Consider the following 20159-nt stretch of genomic DNA (forward strand, 5'->3'; position numbering starts at 1 on the left):
TTCTTCTTTTTATTTTGATTGTCGCTTAAACCTCCCAGTGGTCCTGCAATGCCCTGGGGAGGAGAGAAGCAGCTTGCCTCTCTCAGTGCCTTTCTGTGTATGTTCCTATACTTTCACCACCCTACATGGTTGTGGAAGTATGCATGTATACTACTGCCTGTGTAAATGCTGTTTTCCCTGCTAAAGTCATGAAGTCCAAAATACCCACAGAAGAGGTGTATTTTTGTTGTGAGGAAAATAGCAGACCACTAGAGTATAATTCCTTTGTGCTCATCAGTCTTCTTGCCAATAAATATCTTGAAAGGAGCTGGATCCTGCATTGGCATGGTGATTTGGGCAGGTGAAGTTGAAGGGCACAGCCACTGCAGCAACCACCCAGATCTGGCATTTGGCCTTTGCTGGAGTATCTGCTCAGGCCCTAGCCCTTATCGTTAGCTAAATTACTTAGATCCCATGTTCTACTTTTTCTTCCATCCCAGACATATCCTCTGTGTTTAATGATCCTTTTCTACCATCAAAAACCTCAAGAGCCAGTAAGTTTGTCCCTAGTTACTGAAGTTTCATTTTTTAAATATTATCTTTGACAACAGGGGATTCAGATCTAGCCACTAGAGTACAACAGAGCTGAAGACAGTACCTAGCTGAGTAACCCATCAAGCTTCCTACAACAGGACTTGTAAAATGATTACTGCCATCTCATATCCAGGAACCTGCCTGGCTGTTGACACACTCCGGGTCCGTGGAGCAGCAGGGCTGGCAGGAACTGTAAGAAGTCACCTCGGTGAACCTGCCGAGGCAAGATCATGTTAGTTACTATCATTCAGAAAGATTTCAGAATCACTGGGACAATCCTATAAAAGCAATTGACTCAGCGCTCAGTAGGTGCTCGGAAAGAGAATCAAGAATTTCTAGGGAAAGAAACAGAAAAATATAATTACATTACTATATAAATCTGTGATGTGGCTGCATTTTAAATAGTACACGTAGTTCTGGTCTCTCTCCTTCCTCCTCCCTCCTTTTTAGAAAGGTTATAGAAAAACTTAGAAAAGTTATAGAAAAACTGAAAGGTACAATGAAGTGCAACAGCAGTGGAGCAAAGGGATGCAGCTCCTACCATAGGAGGAAGATGAACAGGTCTTGTCAATGGATGTCCAAGAGACGGACATGCACCATGTCCCTCTCAAGTTCATTGCCACAGGGTGCTGTAGATGCCAAGAGCATAAAGATACTAAGGGGTTTATAAGTGAGATTCTCAGATTCATGAAGGGTAAGGTCACAGCTGATCGGACAAAACTTCTGACTCAACCAGTGATGGATGGACAGGGATGTGAAGTGAGAGAAATATGTCACTGCTTCCTGTACTCTTTCCGTAAGCATTTCTTGTTGGCTGCTGTCAGAAGCAGGCACCTTGAGTTCAGGGGATCTTGTACCACGTACAAGCTGGTTTTATGCCCTTATAAAAATGTACCAAAAGTATCAATGAGAAAGCTTGGATTACCTAGTGTTTACCACCTATGGTTAAAGAAATTTCACAGGTATCCCAGGTATCCTGTCCCAGTGATTTCTTAAATTGGTCACCAGAAGAGCTTTTTTCCTAATATCTAACCTAAAGCCTGCTATATTTTATGATGAGCTTCTGGTGGTGAATAGCTTAGGCCCATTGTTTTTAACTAGAGTTATGAATTGCCATGCATTTATTGGCAAAAACATGCTTAAATTATGTCATCTAGGGGTTGCTCATTTCAATTTGGATGTGGCAGTAAATGAGTGTGTTCCCCACCAATACAGACTGAAAGTGTGACTCAATTTACATCATTCTGAATAGAAAGTCACTCTGTAAAGATCAGCTGAACCTAATATTTCCAATATATATTAGTTATGAAAGGACAACATAAAGAGAATGGAACAACTGCATTTACATCCAGTGTGTTTTTCTTCTCTTTCACTACCGAGCCAGAGGCAGCATTAGAAATGTGCCACTTCATATGTATTGTCAGAAAAGAGAAAATGCCAAAGGCCAGTACATTTTAGTGCCTTTTTTCAGACAGCAGCAAAAATAGAAATTTTCAAAACCTCTGAGGAGACCCTCAGAGACTTATCAGCTAGCAAAATGTGTGTAGGAGTTAAGACTCAAACTGCTGTAAAGGCTGCATTTGTACTTATGGAAGGATCACCACTAAGTTGATTATCGTAAGGTTAATTGTGCATCCTAGGGTCTCTTTCTTTCTTAAAATAGCAATGACAAAAGAGTCAGAGAAGTATTGCTGTTTTCCAACACTGAATGAGGAACTGATTGAAATGAAGAAAACAGTATTTTTCTTAAGGCTACTCTGTATCTTCTTCTATTTTAATATATGCAGAATAGAATTTTGAATAATTGTTGCCATTGCTTATGTCAGTTTCCCTTACAAAATTGAGGAAGCAATGTTAATATAAAAATAAACTGATAACAAGAATGACCTCTCATTTTAAGTCATTTCCATTTAAAAAAAAATAATGCCTTTGTGCCTAGTTTTCAATTCCATTGTAAGGCCTCTAGAAAGGAAACAAGGAAGAGGGGCATAGACTGGTAGAGAAGAAGAGTTGTGAAAAGATGAGGCATTTACAGAAAATAATCTTTGGGTGCAGTTGAGTGTTAGCCTGACTGAAACTGCATATACAGTGTAGTTTTTGGTTTGCCTCTATGCTGGACTTGCCCAAGCTGGATGACTGTCCTACCACTTTTAGATGCTTGGGCGCTGTCCTGATGGCTTAGACCACGATGCTCTGCAGTGTGGAAGTTTTAAAATGGTTTCGGGGGTGGAGGAGGAGGTGTTTCTGGTCAGATTGTTCTGTAATTCACTCAAGTGTCTTCCCTTAGGTTTCATGGGATCATTTCTCGGGAGCAAGCAGATGAAATACTTGCTGGCGTAGAAGGAGCATATATTCTTAGAGAAAGCCAGCGACAACCCGGCTGCTATACTCTTGCTCTCAGGTAAATGCTGCTTTAATAGATGCTTGTAGTTCACATGTAAATGTGTTTAATGGAGGGGATTATATCAGTCCCTTTTGAGTGAAGTCTGTGTCCACTGTTACTTAATACACTTCATGGTGTCAGGATGATTATACCCTCTTGTCAGCAGTTTGACCGTTGCAGTACGGCAGCTATTCAGTCACTCCTCTAGCACTTGGCTAGGAAGTCCCTTTTCAGAAGCAGACTGTGCCCATTTTCAAAATTTTTGCTACCTGGAGTTGAGTGTTGTAAAGATAGAGCTTCTCCTTGAAAACTGTGTAAGAGATGTGAGGGAGTACAGAACAGGAGAGTGTCCCAACAGAGGACAGAGCTCAGTGGTGTGTGGTACACAAATATCGGCAACCATTGGCGATAGTAGCCCTGGATAAACCTGGAAAATCATGAAGTCCAGTGGCTGACCAGCTGTCAAAGGCAGTATACTGGTCTTCAGTTTTCTTCCCTAACTGGAATTCAAGCTTGCTGTAGAAATACAGTGTGAAGCATGGGATGCTGCTGCTTCAAAGTAAGAGTCTGCTATTCAACTGAATGAAAAATATAGCGGGAGCCCAACCAACAACCTCACTGCCCCTCACAGGTGCCTTTCCTTGAAAATACACCACTCCTGGCTTAGCTGTGCCATTCAAAACCTGCCCACATGACAGTCTGAAAGCTGCTATGGGTTAGTGGCAAGACGACCAGATACTCTATTGGGTTTTGCAAAGCAAACTCCATGGCAATATTTTACAATCTTTATAGCATTATTACTTCTGTGGGATATCCACAAAATAAAAGTCTGCATTTTTACCCTTCTGCTGGTAAGCCAGTAGGAAAAATCCTTTAAGGAGTTATCCCAAGTAGCTGTGATACAGTGCTGAAATCATCCTCAGAATTTGTATTGATGTGCAGATGGTAGAGCTGGAAAAGCTGGTGAGTCATGCCAACTAAAAAGTGGTGTAAATTAAAAGCAACTTTTGTCAGCTGAAAAAGAGCAAATGTGATTTTTTTTTTAGGGCTTTGGAAAGAGATTTCAAAATAAAGAATAAAAAGAACGACCAAGGGATGGGGATTATGGCAAAATGCCTGTTGTTTTGACACAACAGTATGATTTCTAAATCCGTCTGAATAATTATTTGTAAAATCATAAACTGAATTCGATAGTAAATTGGGAATTCATACAAAAATGTGGACAAAAAAAAAGAAGAGGCTTAAACAGTTTGGTTTGAATGCCCAAAAAAGTATGCAGATAGGTGCACATTTGATGCAATGTAAGAACCGTTTAACCCAATGTCATATCCTTTAATCCTTTAATCAAGAATGGGATTCCAACATTGGTGTTATAAACTGAATGTGCTACTACAGCACTTTGCTTTTTAAAACTCTTTTAAAAACCCCATAGATTACACCTGCCATAAATAGCTGCATGGGGCAAGAGTTATCCCACAGAACTTTGGATGTTTAATTGGGCCCCTGAATTAAGAGCTCGGTCACCCTGGCTTCCTGCCAGAGAGTGATTGAGACCCTTAGGATTTGAATTACTTGCTAGAGATGCCCTTGTCTCTTCACTGACTGTAAATATACTCATGGTGATTAAGCAGCCAGTTTCTGCACCTCAGACACGTTTCAGGATGGAAAACCCCTTAACACAGTTAAGCTAAGCATCCCGGTATAAAATCTGGTCAGTGCAAACATGCCTTTCCAATCTCTGCGGTAGTCCCTTTAGGATTTAGATTTAAACCACGTACGTTTGGATTGCATGGCTTGTTATGGAGAATTGGTTCTGTAGCCCAGTTCATGTGATGCAGTCAGGTTTAGGTTTGAACTTGAGTTGGTGTATCCACAGAGATCCAGTTGCACCATGTGCATATTTCATATGTAATGCAGATATACAGACTCTTCAGCAAAACCTCCTGAGTGTTTTGCCAATATGAATTCTCTCTCTCACTCTTCCCTCTCTCTCTTTCTTCTCTCCCTCCTTTTTTTTCTGGTATTTGCAGATTTGGTAATCAGACCTTAAACTACAGGTTGTTCTATGATGGGAAGCACTTTGTTGGGGAGAAAAGATTCGAATCAATCCATGATCTAGTTACAGATGGCTTGATAACATTGTATATAGAAACAAAGGCTTCTGAGTATATTTCCAAAATGACAACAAACCCCATCTATGAACACATTGGATACGCCACTTTGCTTAGAGAAAAAGTGTCCCGGCGGCTGAGCAGAACAAAAAACGAATCAAGAAAAGCAAGTGTAACAAGTGAAGAAAATACCCCAGTTGAAAAGGTAAGTATTCAGTTTAAAACTTTGGCAATTAATACCAGTCTTTCTAGCAGATCTGAGAGAAAAAAGTGTTTTGTCTAAAGACCTGTTTCTATTTTTCTATACTTCATTAAGTATTACTATCCCACTGAAAAGTTTATATCCTGTTAATGTGATCTTGGCTCCAAACTGATATTTGACTGGAGCTTATGACGAAAGCTTTCTAATAAGTACCAAATGCAAATGTTTTCACTGTGTAAATATATATAGATATATACTGGCTAACTTAGGAACTGTGTCTAAAATTGTTCACAAGTTATGTTCTTTGTCCACGTATACTCAAGCATATTCCACAGTAAGATTATGAAACTGGTTCTCACTGATCCTTCACCACAGCTCAAGTTTGTTATCATTCCATTGACAGTGCAAAGCTCCTCTTTTCTGCTAAGTCTTTGGTGGATGGGTCTCAAACTGGGATATTGTGTGTTTTCTTCCCTTTTTTCTCATGGATCTGAAGTTGGGATATTGTGTGTTTGCTTCCCTTTCTTCTCGCTCTTCTCATTTGAAGTGGGCTTTCCTTGATCTGCTTCTCACATGCACCCGTACCCATAGCATTGTATGGACAAGGACTTATTTACATGATGGTAATTTGAGAATTTTGTGCAGTTAGCATCCATCTGAAGATGTAAAATTAGAAAATCTTTTACATAGGAGAAACAGTCTTGTAAGCAGTGACATGTGGATATTTTCATTTCCCAGGTGGTAAGGCAGTAAGAACTGTCAAACAAAACTTTTTTTTGAGTCCGGTGTTTGTGCTGAATTGACTTACTGACATTTGTAAGCATACTTCCGCAGTGTGCCTGATGATTTTAGTGCTTGTGTGCTGGTAGCTAGTTGGGAACTGGAGACTGTGTTTGAGAAGCAGAGAGTGAATTTGCTGTCATATAGTAATACTGAACATGAAAAGAGATCAGCTTTTTTGTGTGTATCCTCATCACTGTAGGACATTTCTAACATAGTTATTGTCTGTTGGGTTCACATATCCGCATCGGATGATGATATACTGGTTTGGATTTCACAGTAGTAATAATTGCTCGAGTAACTGACCTGTCATGTAAACCTATTCATCCTCTATAACAAATTAATTCCATTTACAATGACATTTTTTAGGGAAGGCATACTGCTGCAGGGAAGTCCTTTGGAGAATGGCACAGCAACAAGTCCTCCATTCAAGTTTTATTTCAAAATTAATCCACCACTGATAACAATAGGGTTTGGTTCAATTGGATGGTATTGTAATACGCAAGAGGAGCGGATGCCATAGAGAAGGGTTTCGTGCTTATTCAGTTGATTCCTGTGATTGGAAACTGGTTGGTCCTGAGTGCTGTAACAGTCACGAGAAAGTGAATATTGACTTCATCTGAGGCCCACTAAGAAATAAACATAGTGCAGTGTGACAAACATTTTTTTGTAGGTGTTTTTGTGTCAGTAGGAAAGCAGTCCAGAGGATGTTCTGGAAAAGTTTCTTTTGTATCGAGAAAGTACTGGACCATCACTGGGATGACTGTAAATATTACATGACTGTAGTATAATAAAGCAATCATGACAGTTGAAAATCATAATACATTCTCTTAGGAAATCAGGAGAATATTAGAAGGAGAGACACAATTTCAAAATTGTCTTCAGTTTTACTTACAGTTCTTCCAGTTGAGGAGCAGTGGTCTTTTGTGTCTCTCAAAGGGCTCTCAAAGACTTCAGAGGAGTTTGTTCTAGTACCAGATATTTCCGAACAGATTGTGTTTTCTGTTATGCTTGGGGTTGGATGTCATTTTTCAGCCTGGGCAGTTTCGAGTGAGTACTGTAAAAACTTTTAAACCAACAGAAGGCAAACTGTTGCTGAAGGAACCGCTGCCCTTTCTCCTTCACCACTGCGTTTTTGCTGACATACAGCTTTATGCAGCTACACAGTAGGTGACACTAAAAAACGGCTCCAGGGTAAAATTAACTCAGAAGAAAAACCACGTGAATTTTCAGCCAGATCTGCTACCTGATCCACCTCATATGAGTGGAAATGCAGCACAGAGAGGATGCCAACACTTTTTTCTGATGACAGCTCAAAAACATATGTTATTGGCTTAAAGTGAGTGGAGAGCTGCATCCCTATTTCCAGATACCTGTGATTGAAAATGTTTGGACTTGATGTAACTTGCTGTCAATAGTGAAAATACACCTCTGGATCTCATTAGTGATAGGATTAGGTCTTCTTCTGTATTGCAGCTGAATGAAATTAAAGTGTTTAGAGTATTATTTACCTCTGAGGTGGTTCATGACGTGAAAGACAGTACCGTGGGTCCTTACCCTACAAGGACTGGTGCTCATCCAGATTTCCAAACATGCAGGCAGTAGCAGCCTGCAAGACTGGGCTGTGTGGCTGCACTGTTGTGTAAAAATAGCTGGCTTCACCTAAGCCATTACATTGTTGGCAACCCTCTCTGCCTTCCTCCCACTGAGGAGAAGCAACAGAAGGAGGAATAGCAGCTGTTTCGAACATACTTTTCTTGCCAGGAGGAGTAGGAGCAATCACAGCTACAAGAGTAGTGGGACTAAATAGGCAAGGTGGTCTGCTCACAGGCTGAAGACCTGCCGTAGCAGCTGAAGCCTCACTATTGATAATTAGGACTCCCAGTGGGCTTCTCTACAGGCACCGGTAGTTTTCCATCATCTCATGCGAATCTCTGTAAAAAAAAGATTATGTCAACTAAATTATTAGGAACTGAAAGAAATTCACAGAAGTCTATATGGTGAAGCCTACTATGGTTGCTTTTGATTCATATCTTCCTGGGGGAAGCTCATGAGAGGTTTGGGTAGCAGACAAAGACTCAGGGGTTGTCATTCCCATTTGTTGCTCACAGTAACCTCAGATAAAGTATGGACTGGGCTTTGGAATAAACCAGTGAAATATCAAGCATTTGTCAGTAATAGCATGTAGGGACAAAGGTAAGAATAAAGGGAATTTAATGTTTGTTTTTATATAAACTTCAGAAGTCCTCTAAAATATAAAAATAATATGGGGAAGTGGTAGTTCAGTGAGAGTTGTATCAGATGTTTTGCTTGAGGCTGTCATGTGTTGTACAGTATTTTAGACAAAGGCCATGGTTTGCCCACAAATCAAAACCTTCACCCACTTCAATTACTCCAATAAATTTCAGACCCATAGAAATAAGTGAATGAATATTCAGTATGATGTTTTTCTGTAAAGTATATTCTTTTCTGCATGTGTGAAAAATCATTGAGTTTTTTATAAGGTGTGTTTTCTCTGGCCAGTTGAACAGGTAAAATGTAATTTTTTGGTAACTGAGCTGGTTTATTTGAAAGTGCTGCCTGGAGTATTTTGAATGTTTCAGAAACGATGGGGAGAAACCATACATGCAGGAAAGAAACTTCCATTATTTCTCAAGAGGAAGGTGAGAATTTAGCACTCTAAGGTTAAGCATCAGTACTCCTCTTACAGATTAGGCTTTTTACAAGTGAGATTTTGTTTTATACTGAAACCAATTCCAGAGTGTGAAAATGCATCTGAAGGCATTTGTCTCCTTAGCGGGTTTGTTAACACCATCCGGGGAGTCTGCTCATTCTGTCACCTCCAATGTTGACAGCAGATTATTCAACGTCTCAGTCATTCCAGCACCGCCACTCCCCATGGGGTAGGTCGATGGAAGGGAGCCACCAAGGCACGGGCTGGCGGGAGGAGCACACATTCAGATGAAAAGTCTTGGTACTGCCTGGGGTACCTGTCTTTTCCCATAATGATAATTTCTTTGAGGTTGTAATTAGTGGAGTCATGCCCATTCCAGAAGGGGCTTGTGATTCATGGGCTGGATTAAGCTGTTGTTGTTCATGCCTTTTTATCCAACATTTTTTGTAACAGGCCTAAGAAAACATTTATGCTTTAAGATACTTTATGCCAACATTTCATCCGAAAGTTGTTTCTGTTTGGCTTTAGAGAGGTGCTAGATTTGTAGACACAGATTCCAAATTTTAATCCAAATAGTTTTAACAAATCTTTAATCTGAAAGGAGCCGCAGTCATTTTTAGGAATGAAGTGTTGTGGGAGAACAGCATGCTGTAAATACTTTCTTAGCAGTGTAGGCAATTGTCGTTTTAACAGGATCCAGCTTCAGAAGGGATTTTGAGTAGAGAAATAGTTTTTTGTGCAAAGAACATTTGAAGATTGTATGTTGTCTGTTTAGGGTTGTAATTTAAGCTTGAGCAAGTGTGATTGCCTGCTTTGTGTTTGCTCTGCTTATGGAATGCTGTACTTGGGGCAAATGAATGTATACTAGAAGATGTAGGGCAGATAAGTACCCAGTACTGGTATGTACTGTAATTAATTACCAGTAATTCACGTTAGTGGTGAATGTAGGGGAAGTGTAACTTGCTGTAAACAATTAATCTTCACGTGTAGGAGTGAAAACTTTGCAGTAGTCTGTCAGTAAAATATGTAGTTCTGAAACATTTATTGCTATCACATACCATGTTATTCTACAACTGCTGCCTTACTGCGTCAGTGGTCCTTGTGTCCCAGGCAAGGAGAAAAAAATTCTCATTGTCTAATTCTACATCGGCAAGTGTAATTTGGGAAAATATATTCAATGAATTGAAAAGTTGGAAGTAAATGCAAGCTGGAGTTTCATGACTGCTTTGATCAGGCAAAATCTGGCACGGTTGCTGATGAGTAACCGTCCTGGTTCCCAGCTCTTGCACTTCCATTCCCACTCCTGTGACCTGCCCTGTGCGCTGCCGCAGCCACCCTGTGCCTCAGGTGGGACCTGGACACTGTGACACAGTGCCCTGTGTCAGGCAAAGGCTGTGTGCTGCACCTTGTTTCTTTGCTATGCTGGTCTTATGCAGGAGCAGTTCCTCAGTTTGGGTTGCCTTATAGCTTCTCAAGTATTCATGTTAGCATGAGGGACGCAATGAGAACAGCAGTCTGGAGTTAAAGAAAACTTTTGGCAGTGACTGAGCTTAAAGTATTTGCAAAAAGAATGATCTTAACCTATCTGACTGAGGGCAAACTGTTGGTAAACGCAGTAAAGATTAAGGAAGGTTTTGTCAGTGCCAGGTCTCCGCTTACTTGGATCCTGGCAAAGCTCCCATCAACTTCTCTCCAAGTGGGATCTGGTTCAATCAGTTCAAACATACTGGTTGTACATGAAATATGAGTTTGCTTGGAGCCTGGGCTGGAGTGCTTGTTCTGCTCTCTGGTTGCAAGTACATGCCAGTAGCAGCAAGAGGCATTTAACAATGATGGTCTGTAAAGAATAGTGGTGCAGTTTGCGCTAAACCAAGAGCGAGCTGTTTGCGGAGTCTTCATTTAACAGCAGGACAGTGCAGAAAACTGTGTATTCCTTCCTGACATGGTAACCTCCCTATCTGGTTTGCTGGAACTCATTATGGGGCATTTAAGTGCAAATGACAGCCCATAGTTAATACTGCAGCTAGAACTAAAGAGCTGAAATGATAAGCATATTATGGAGTCTGGAAGGTTGTAGATTTCCTCAACAGAAAATCCCACACAAGCAATAGACAGATAAGAAAGCTATTCCTATTAAGGCAAAGGTGACAGAAAAGGAGGAATAACTTTCCTAGTAGTTGGTATTACTGTCCTCATTAGTCATGCTGCTCACACACAGTTTCCCACAGAAGAAAATGCAGGACTTCCAGGAAAGACTGTTCTCTAACATCCCTTAATTGGAGATGTAATCTGGTTATGGAACTAATTTTTTAGGGGCACTGCAGTTTTCCTTACATCAAAGCTGCACAGGAGATGACCAATTTTAAGACAACTTCTGGTTTAGTTCAATTCTTGTAAGTATTTACACTTCTACATTGTTATTCACATCACGTCCCTTTCTGAAGGCCTTTTAGCCTCATCTTACCACTCTATTTTTGTCTCTTCATTGAATTTTCTACAGGTACTGCTGTTAGCCAATGATAAAGAAATCTTTTCAGTCTTTCATTTATTCATTATTCTTCCCATTCTGCAGCTCCTCTAAACCTCTAATGATCCTATTACAGGTTGCTAGCTAGTGTTTAACTCTCTGCTGAGATGTCTATCCAGATGTTGAGCATTTCCTTCCACACGAGGGCTGCAGGGTACTGCACTGTCCCAGCAGCCGATCATGGGGCTAAGAAGATAGTGAGCAGAAACATCTGTTCCTGCAGACTCTGGGCTGGAACAACACTGATAATTTGACATGGTATGTTTTACGTTGCCTTCACCTCCCTGGTTTTTGCAACATGCTTGGTCAGAACAAATTAAAATGCCCAATTCTACAGGGACATTAACAACCCACCACCTTCTTTTATTAGGGATTACAGTCTCACTCCTATATGCATAGCCATAGAATTCATAAGGGACATCTCCCTGGCAGTACTGATTTTGCCTGGAAGATGCTCAGACGCCACACTGATAAGCAGCAACATAAAGCCTAGACATGGAGGTGGCCTTTATCTGTAGATTTCAGTAATAGATGCAGTGATAAAAGGTGTGTGGCATTTTTGCTGTTAGAAGCAACAAACTTATACATCAAAATGACTTTGGGAGTAATGAATTCCTTTCATCAGACATTCAGGCTTGTCCTGCAAGTATTCTACACACAGGTTACCATATGTACATACTTAATTGTAGCATGTCCTGACATGAGTCCTTAACTACATACCCAACTGTCTTCTTGAATAACTGTTAGCAAATAGATTTCATCCAGAATGCTCATTGGTATTATACCACAGCAAGGAGGAGTTTAGATAAATTCAGTAGATCTATCAGTATATGTATTTTAGTAAGCAGTTTTATATTTTGAGTGAGACAAATACCATCTTACTGAAAATATAGCTAGCTGATCATTTTCTTTTGCCTTTCAATGTTGGCATTCTTTTGTGTTTTCCAGCTGGGTCTCTTTACAGCTTCTTTTTTGTTTAAAGCATCATAAATATGAAATTGGCAATATATAAGAAATAAAAATAAGAAAGCTACTAAAGTAAAATCGTGGAAAGTATCTTTTTCAATTCCTTCCTTCTGGCTGTCTATGTTTATGCACACAAAGAGGGATGCTGCTTTGTAGCTGACTGTGGCGTTCCTAACTAATACCTAATGTTTTGCCTGATTAGGCAAGGATTTTTGAGAGGAATAATTTGGGTTCATCTTAACAGTAATAGAAATTGAGGGAATCAAGAGAAAGAGTTTCCATTGAAAAGTATTTGCTTACATTGCTTGCCTGAGCTGTTAACATCTCTCCAGGTTCCTGGTTTATGTTATGTTATTACCATCAGTTTAGGATTCATGACTTTTGCCTTAAGCAGAATAAGTGATATGATTATGCCTGAAGAGAGGTTGTAAGTTGGAGACAACACTGATTTACACAGATGACATGATACAACAGATATGATCTGATCCAAATGCTATTGTAATTAATGGGAAGACCCTTGAAGGTTTCACTGGGTCTTGGAGCAGTTCAGGGCCCTGCTAAGCATATGGAGCAAAGGTGAATATGAATTTTGTTACCACCAAAGTGTTTCCCAATTCAGTGTTTTAGAAACGTAGCCAAATGGAAGCAGTGTGAATACCACAATTGTAGATTGAAATTTTCTCAAATGAGAATGTCAGATTAGTACGAAAAATGAGTAGATACACCAGAAGTGCTTATAGTAGTCCTAAAGCAAATGCCACTTGGCTCTTCAAGTACAGTACTATATCTGCAGCTAGGCTCTGCTGAATACATAAATTAATCCTTTCCTCTTGGTTATTTTCCTGTTATGAGCATATTAATAATTCTAAATGTTTCTTGCATAAAACCCATGCTTAGTTTCATGTATTAAAAATAAAAGCCTTAATATGAGGGTTTTTTTGTCTTGGCTTTTATGCTCTTTACATGGTTTGATGGTATTAAATTAGTATAAACAAACTTCCATAGGGATTGGGATGGACCCTTCAGCGTAAACATTTCATTTGTCTAGTCACTGGAAAATGAAAAGCCATTTTTTAAATATAAAATCTATACTTGATTGTCTTGCATGAATCTTGAGACACTGTGTAGGAATAGGCACTAAACTTTTACAAGTGCCTCTAAACTGCCACGTTTTGATCTTGGAAGACAAGTGTTCAACTTAAGAATAAGATAGATACTAATTTCAGTTAGTGGAGGACTTGGAATTAGTGTGAAAAGGAAAGTGTTTAAATAGTGACTTAATATTTATCCTTTATATTTTGTTTAGAAAATAAGTGGGTTTAATGATGTGCTTGTTTAGGTCATATATTTGCTTGACTTATTAAAAGGAAAAAGATAACATGTCCTCTGTGCTCATGCTGGACATGACAAGAGATGATAGGCCTGAAATACAGTGATGAACATTGCAGGTTAGCTATTAAGGGAGAAAAAAAGGAAAGAACAGTGAAACACTGGAATGGAGTGCCTGAGGGAATAACAAAATCTCCCTCATTATAAGGCATAGAAACACGTTAGAAAACATCTGGTAGAAATGGCACAGGTAGCACTGATACCTGAGGCAAGCAGGAGAAAAACCTCCTAAAGTACCTTCTAGTCCTATTTCTCAGTGGTTTTCTGTGCCTGAAAAAATATTATTTAGGTTCTGAATCATCCTTTATAGATGAAGATGTCTTGCCAACATAGCTAAGGAGCAGTTATTTGATTCCTCCCCAAGGGTGGAGAGTACATTCCAGCCTAGAGAAGAAAAGGCTCCAGGGAGACGTTACAGCAGCCTTCCAGTACTTAAAGGGGGCCTACAGGAAAGATGGGAAGAGACTCTTTATCAGGGAGGGTAGTGACAGCATGAGAGATAAGAGTTTTAAACTGACAGAGGGTAGATGTAGATTAGATATTAGAAAGAAATTCTTTATAGTGAGTGTGGTGAGACACTGGAATGGGTTGCCCAGAGGAGTTGAGGCTGCCCCCTCCCTGGCAGTGTTCAAGGCCAGGTTGGATGGGGCTTTGAACAACCTGGTCTAGTGGAAGGTGTCCCTGCCCATGGCAGGGGGGTTGGAACTAGATGATCTTTAAAGTCCCTTTCAACCCAAACCATTCTATGATTCAATCCTGAATCGTCACTTCACTAGTGAGAAATTAACTGCATCTACGATCGTAATGTCCAAGACTTCCATGAAATGCTTAATGTTAGATAAGACACACTAAGTTCTTCCTCTTCTATATCCTGCGCGCTATGCAAACCTTCTGCCAAGGAACGTCTTGGCCAGCTTTCTATGTCTCTCCACACTGACTGGCGCATGTCTTATCACACTCTAGATATTATCCTTTCTGAGCATAAAACGTGTATGTCATATCCACTGAGCATCTTCTTCCATACTCAGGGTGTAGAAGGTCTCACCCTTGAGGCATATGGGCACTCAAGTGAAATCAGGTGCAGAGCCCAAGCAAATGTCCTCTGTTTGATCTGGCCTCTTGGCACAGAGAGCCAGCTCAGCAGCCTGCACCCTCACCCTGCATCTGGGATACTGGGAATCCAAGTGCAAGAATCTCCCCAGTCACCTCCAGACTGGGTGAGCAGCTATCAGTCAGGTGCAGTCGCAGTCACAGGGCTAGCAGAGAGAAGGCAGCTAAGCAGGAGAAGGCAGCAGCCTAGGCGGGACGACAACCAGTAATGACCACAGTGAAGTGCATGCTGTTGACAGCGTTCTCCGCTGAGACTTGACTGCAAAGGTCAGGAACCAGTGCTTTTTATAACTGCTAATATTTGAAAAAGAGGACGCTGTGGTGTGAAAAGTACAAATGGTAACAATGGGCTCTTTCTTGTAATGTATTCTCAGCCCTGGAGAACAGTGGGACTGTGAACGGTCGTCAGCATGGGTTATATAGAATGAATACTGCCAGTTAGACTTGATTGCCTTTTTGATAGATTTACAAAAGTGCTGAATGAAAAGAATGCAGCAGATGCAGAATAATTGGTTTTTTAGCAAAGTAGTACAATGTCTCATGGAATCATACTCTTGACATTAATTCAAATTGGTTGACGCATGAACACGGTCACATGGACCAAAAATAGGTAGAGGAATTTCAAGCAAAGAATAAAGATAGGCAGAGGCTTGATAAGCTGGGGAGAGGTACCTGATGAAGTACTGCAGGGACGAGAGTTTCATTTAGGACTTCTATTGATCTGGAAAAAGTGCAAACAAGACATTACCGTAAACTTACGTTGGTTTGTGCTATGATGTGACTCAGTACAGGAATTTAATCCCTGGAAATGAGTTTCCATGACAGAAACATCAAGAGAATCTCAATTAGGAAATGTAAGAAGACAATTTGTCATATTTTAAGCACAGGAAAAGGGGCCAAGCCACGTACATACCTGGAGTATCTCTTCTGTCGAGAATGAGAGGGTTGTTTGCATTTAAGCCAGGTGCGCCACTATTAAGCAGAGGCTAGAGGTGAGGAAGGAGAACATTACCATAGCCTCAGGAGAAATTATGTCTCCACTGCTTGTGAAGAGAAATAGTTGTTGTTATACTTTGAAAGCCTCTTTCCCTGATTTTCAGTGGGTTCATCCATCCATCTAAACAATACCTATGGTGCAGTAACTCATTGTCCCCTTTTGGCAAGCTGTGAGCTGGGAATAGTGTTTCTGCTTCTTAAAATGATTATGCCCAGCACCTGTAGGCAGGGAGATGTGGAAGACTCTGCTTCCTTCACTTCATGCCCAGGTGCTGGACCAGGTGCCATTTGGCTGGTGGTACAGGGCAGCTTTTCTGAAGTCCCATGGGCTTTTTTGGGATCTTCATAGCAAGGGTGACACCCTATGGTCAGTTCTCAGTGCCTTCTGGATTGCTCATAGCAGTCAGAGGTGTGGGGTCCTCAAATGAAAAAGATGGGCTGGGAGAGTAGCTTGGCCATTTGGCGCAGAGTCCATCAGGAGCTAAACAGTCCCTGAGGATGAAGATACATCTTCAGTGAGAAAGCTGTAGGGTGGGTTTTTTGGGGGAGGGACGGTGGGAAAGTGGAGAAGGTGTCTCCAGATACTTCTGTCAGATTCTGTACCACGTAGACTTGCAGGGAAGAGCTTGGAAGGAATCAATCAAGATGATTTACAAATGAAATTGTGCCAATTAAACACTAGGTGGCATATTTACTTAACAGTTTCCAGGGACTGTATTAGGGCATCTTACACTGCTGACACCCATTTGTGCTTTTATGATGAGTATAGTTTCATGGGAACGTGACTGGCTGATGCCTTTTTTAGCAACAAGCATTCATCTTGTTCTTAAAAATCTTGACACAAAACCTTGAAGTTATTCTTTAGCTTCAAAGTCACTTCTATATTAATACACAGATGATTAAATGCAGTGCAGTAAGGAATAGGTGTACATGGCAATGGTCCTACAGAAGGTCCAGTCTCAGAGGAATTGTGTAAATAGTGAGAGGGGTTAATATGGAAAGACATAGTATGATTTACTTATTTTACTTGTCTGAAAGGCTCAATGTAGGAATATATAATTCATTTTTAATGTCAAATGAAGGAAACCTAACATTTCTCCTGATGTGAATACAAAGCACAGCTTTTGATTTCAGAGCTGGTATTTTAAGGTAATAGCATTCAGTGGTTTGGGCAAAATACTCAAAGAAAGAAAATATGCCTTTATTCTGTGTCTGTGTGACACCTGTTAAGTCAGTCAGGCTGCAGTTTTCCATATGCTGCTGCTTCTCCATTGGTGAAAGAATAAATATACCTAGCTTACAGAAATGTCTTTTCACATGCTGCAGTCTTGAGAAAATGCAGTGCCACAGCCATCACCGGGGCTTAGCCTCAGCTGAAAAAATTCCATGTTCAATATGTCTGCTCAAAAAATTCTTAATTCTTCCTTTTGATAATTTACAAAGACAGATAGATACTTTGGACTAAATGCATATACCATGAAGATAAACTTCTCTAGTGCAGGAGATATCCATAGTGCTGGCTGCGCAGGTTGTTGCAGCTCTCCCTGGAAGCGAGTTGTAGGTGTTGACCCACGTTCACCACCAGCTGGATTTCTGAGATGAATCCCGTCATCTGTCAGTCTGCTCTGCTGTAACTCATGTATGGCCCTCTGAGTTGACAGAACTGATTATAGCTGTTCAGTACAAGCTCTTACACACAAAGTGGGCTGTATAAAAAGGGAGTTAAATATATAGGTCTGAACTGGGGTGTGCTCATTATGCCAGTGCTGAGGAGTGTGGAGAGTAGACCTTGCTATGAGAACAGGATTATGGGGACAAATCCTTCCCTTGCCTGACACTCGCCGTGCCCCAGACATGCCTGTGTTCTTCAAGGATAGAAGAAAGTCCCATTCCCCTTCCCTTTTCTGTCCTATCCTCACACAGAAGAAGCAGGCCGTAACTATTGTGTTATCTGATGCCAGGGGATGTTGTGGGGCAAAAGCTGAACATCTTACAGCTTGCCTTAGGGCATCAAAAATGTGTCTAGAGCAGCTGTGCTCTGGCATCAGGAGAATCTGGTCAGGTTTGTACCACAGATTAATTTATACCTATTTTCATTTTCAGTAGTATCTCTCGATGCTCATATTCTGTAAGGTTTTTTTATGTCTGTTGTTTTCCCAGCTCTCAGGCAAATATTAGTAGACCAGTGTGTAATTCAGACAGTGAGCCTAGCCTGGTCCCCTGCACACAGTGGCTGGATCCCTGGCCACTGCTGGGCTGCATTCACAAAGCTGTGTTTTATAATATAAATACACAGAGAGACACCTGGGCAACTCTTTCAAATAAATTAATTCCATTTACTCATATATTTTAGGAAGTAGAGGAAAAAATAATTTCCTTTTATTTCCCTTCTCCCCTCACTTTAATTTGATTAATTCAGTCACTGCAGTTTCCTAAATCCATCTGGTCTATAATGCATTGCCGAGTGTCAGGCCAAGTGAATTTGCAGACAAAGCTTAAGGCACTTCCAGAATGGCTGAAAATGAAGTATACTGGCAGAGGCTGGACTATAGAGAGTGTATTTTCAAGGACATCATTCACATCATTTGGTTTCTTGTAGACCTCAAAGTACTAGGAATTAAGGGAGAAGTCTGGATTGTGGTTTCTTTGTGGGCTGGAAGAATCCCAATTGAATAAAGTCAAGTCACCATTTGATATAACTTGCTTCTTATGAGATGTTGCGTGCAATGCAGGATTTGTATAACTTCCACATGATACTTTGTAGGGAACTTTTCCATCTGTGTTTTTTCAATCAGCTCTCGAATTCAGGGGCTGAAGTTTCATTCTCCACATGTGAGCAGTGTACAAGCTCTGTATCATCTAGCTATAGACATTGAATTTCATGAGAAAATACAAAACCTTCTGCAATTTCCTTTGTTCTATTTCTCACTAAATTTTATGTTTCAAATAAATAGTTAGGGTAGGGTACGTGCAGCCTTTTCTTCCTTTGCAGGTCACAGTGTATGCTCTACAACAAAGGTGGCATGATACTGTCCCAGTTGAAGTGAGAGTGAGCCCACATAGCCACAGCTCGAGGCATGTAGGTGTCCCGTTAGAGCTGCCCAGAACTAGAAATGTGGACAAGTCTGTCATGATATACGTCCACAGAGTCCAGTGCCTTGGGGCTGGAGCGCCTTGTGCCTTGGAGCCAGCCTACTGAACAGGTACCGCATAGGCAGCTTGTTCAATACATCAGCTCCAGTGCAGTTCACTGAGCATGTGAGCCATTGCTCTGACCAGGTTACCTGGAGATCTTGGTACGTACATCTTACTGGATGACAGTAATCAGGAGATTAAAGTGCTGCGCATTAGAACACAAATGGAGTTCAGACATCTACTTGCTCAGTATCTTTTAAGTAGAGATTTGTAATGGAAATAAATCAGTCCATTTAGTTCAATTTAGTATCTAGACTTTCTACTACACAAGCAGAACGTCTCACTTGCAGCAAAATTCAAGATTGGACTTGGGAACAGAGTACTGTATCAGCTAGTGCCTGAGCTTTCTATGAGGTAATAAATAATCGTATCTTCTCTAACTCAGAAGAACCCTCTTTGGTGCAAACAGATGGGAATGGTGAATTTGATTCTTCTGCAAATTATATCTGAAGTAGAAGATTGCAAATAAAGGGACAGTGACTGAAATGTTAATGCTTTCACATTTTATTGCCTGTCTATTTTCCTTTTAAAACGTGAGTTTGTATTCTTGAATAAAGGTAAGAATCATGACATTAATAAGAGGAGATAAAAAATTTCAGCCATCAGCAGCCTTCCTGATTGTATGTAGATTGGGTTAACAGTTGTGGAGGTTTGCACTCTTAACACCACCACCTATTTTTATCTTGCCAGGTGTTGCTAAGAATAATTTAGTATTTTGAACAGCTATATTTTTATAGACATGTGCAAGAATCCAGGAAAAGTCCTTGTGTATTTAATATTCCAATAATCAGATGAAAAAATAAGTTAATTCAGTATTTGATAGCACTTCCAATCCAACATAACATACTCAGAGCTAATTGAGAAAAGAATATATTCCTATAGGCTTTTGATATTTTTTCTTTCTGTAGAAATTTAGCAGCTAACTTTGTGCACAGAAAATAAGCCTCGATATTCCCATCTTGATACTACTTTAAAAAATGAAAGTGCTTACGTTCTGCATCATCTTCAGGAAAACAGATACAATAGAATTCAGTGACAGTATAACAGAGCACAGGGGAGATTTATTTTTCACAAGACTTCAAATATCAAAATTATACTAAAAATGGTGGGGGCTACTTGTCCCTTTAAAACAGAAATTGGCAAATAGAAAACAGTTCTATAATAACCCATGTGGGACTGTGGAGCATTTTGGATTAGCTATGCACCACGGGTAATCGTAGTTTTATCTTTTTATTATTGTTGTTGTTCCATTC

At 40.3% G+C, this 20159-nt stretch overlaps 1 protein-coding gene across 1 annotated transcript in view; it reads left to right on the forward strand.

Annotated features, from left to right (window-relative positions):
* Positions 1 to 20159, forward strand: part of CHN2 (chimerin 2) — a 163934-nt gene that overhangs the window by 89922 nt on the left and 53853 nt on the right. The window contains exons 5-6 of the mRNA XM_074838137.1: positions 2861 to 2974; positions 4987 to 5272. Coding sequence (XP_074694238.1) covers positions 2861 to 2974; positions 4987 to 5272 — 400 coding nt within the window. The remainder of the gene's footprint in view (positions 1 to 2860; positions 2975 to 4986; positions 5273 to 20159) is intronic.

Source organism: Strix aluco, chromosome 1, assembly GCF_031877795.1.
Source record: "Strix aluco isolate bStrAlu1 chromosome 1, bStrAlu1.hap1, whole genome shotgun sequence".
NCBI lineage: Eukaryota > Metazoa > Chordata > Aves > Strigiformes > Strigidae > Strix > Strix aluco.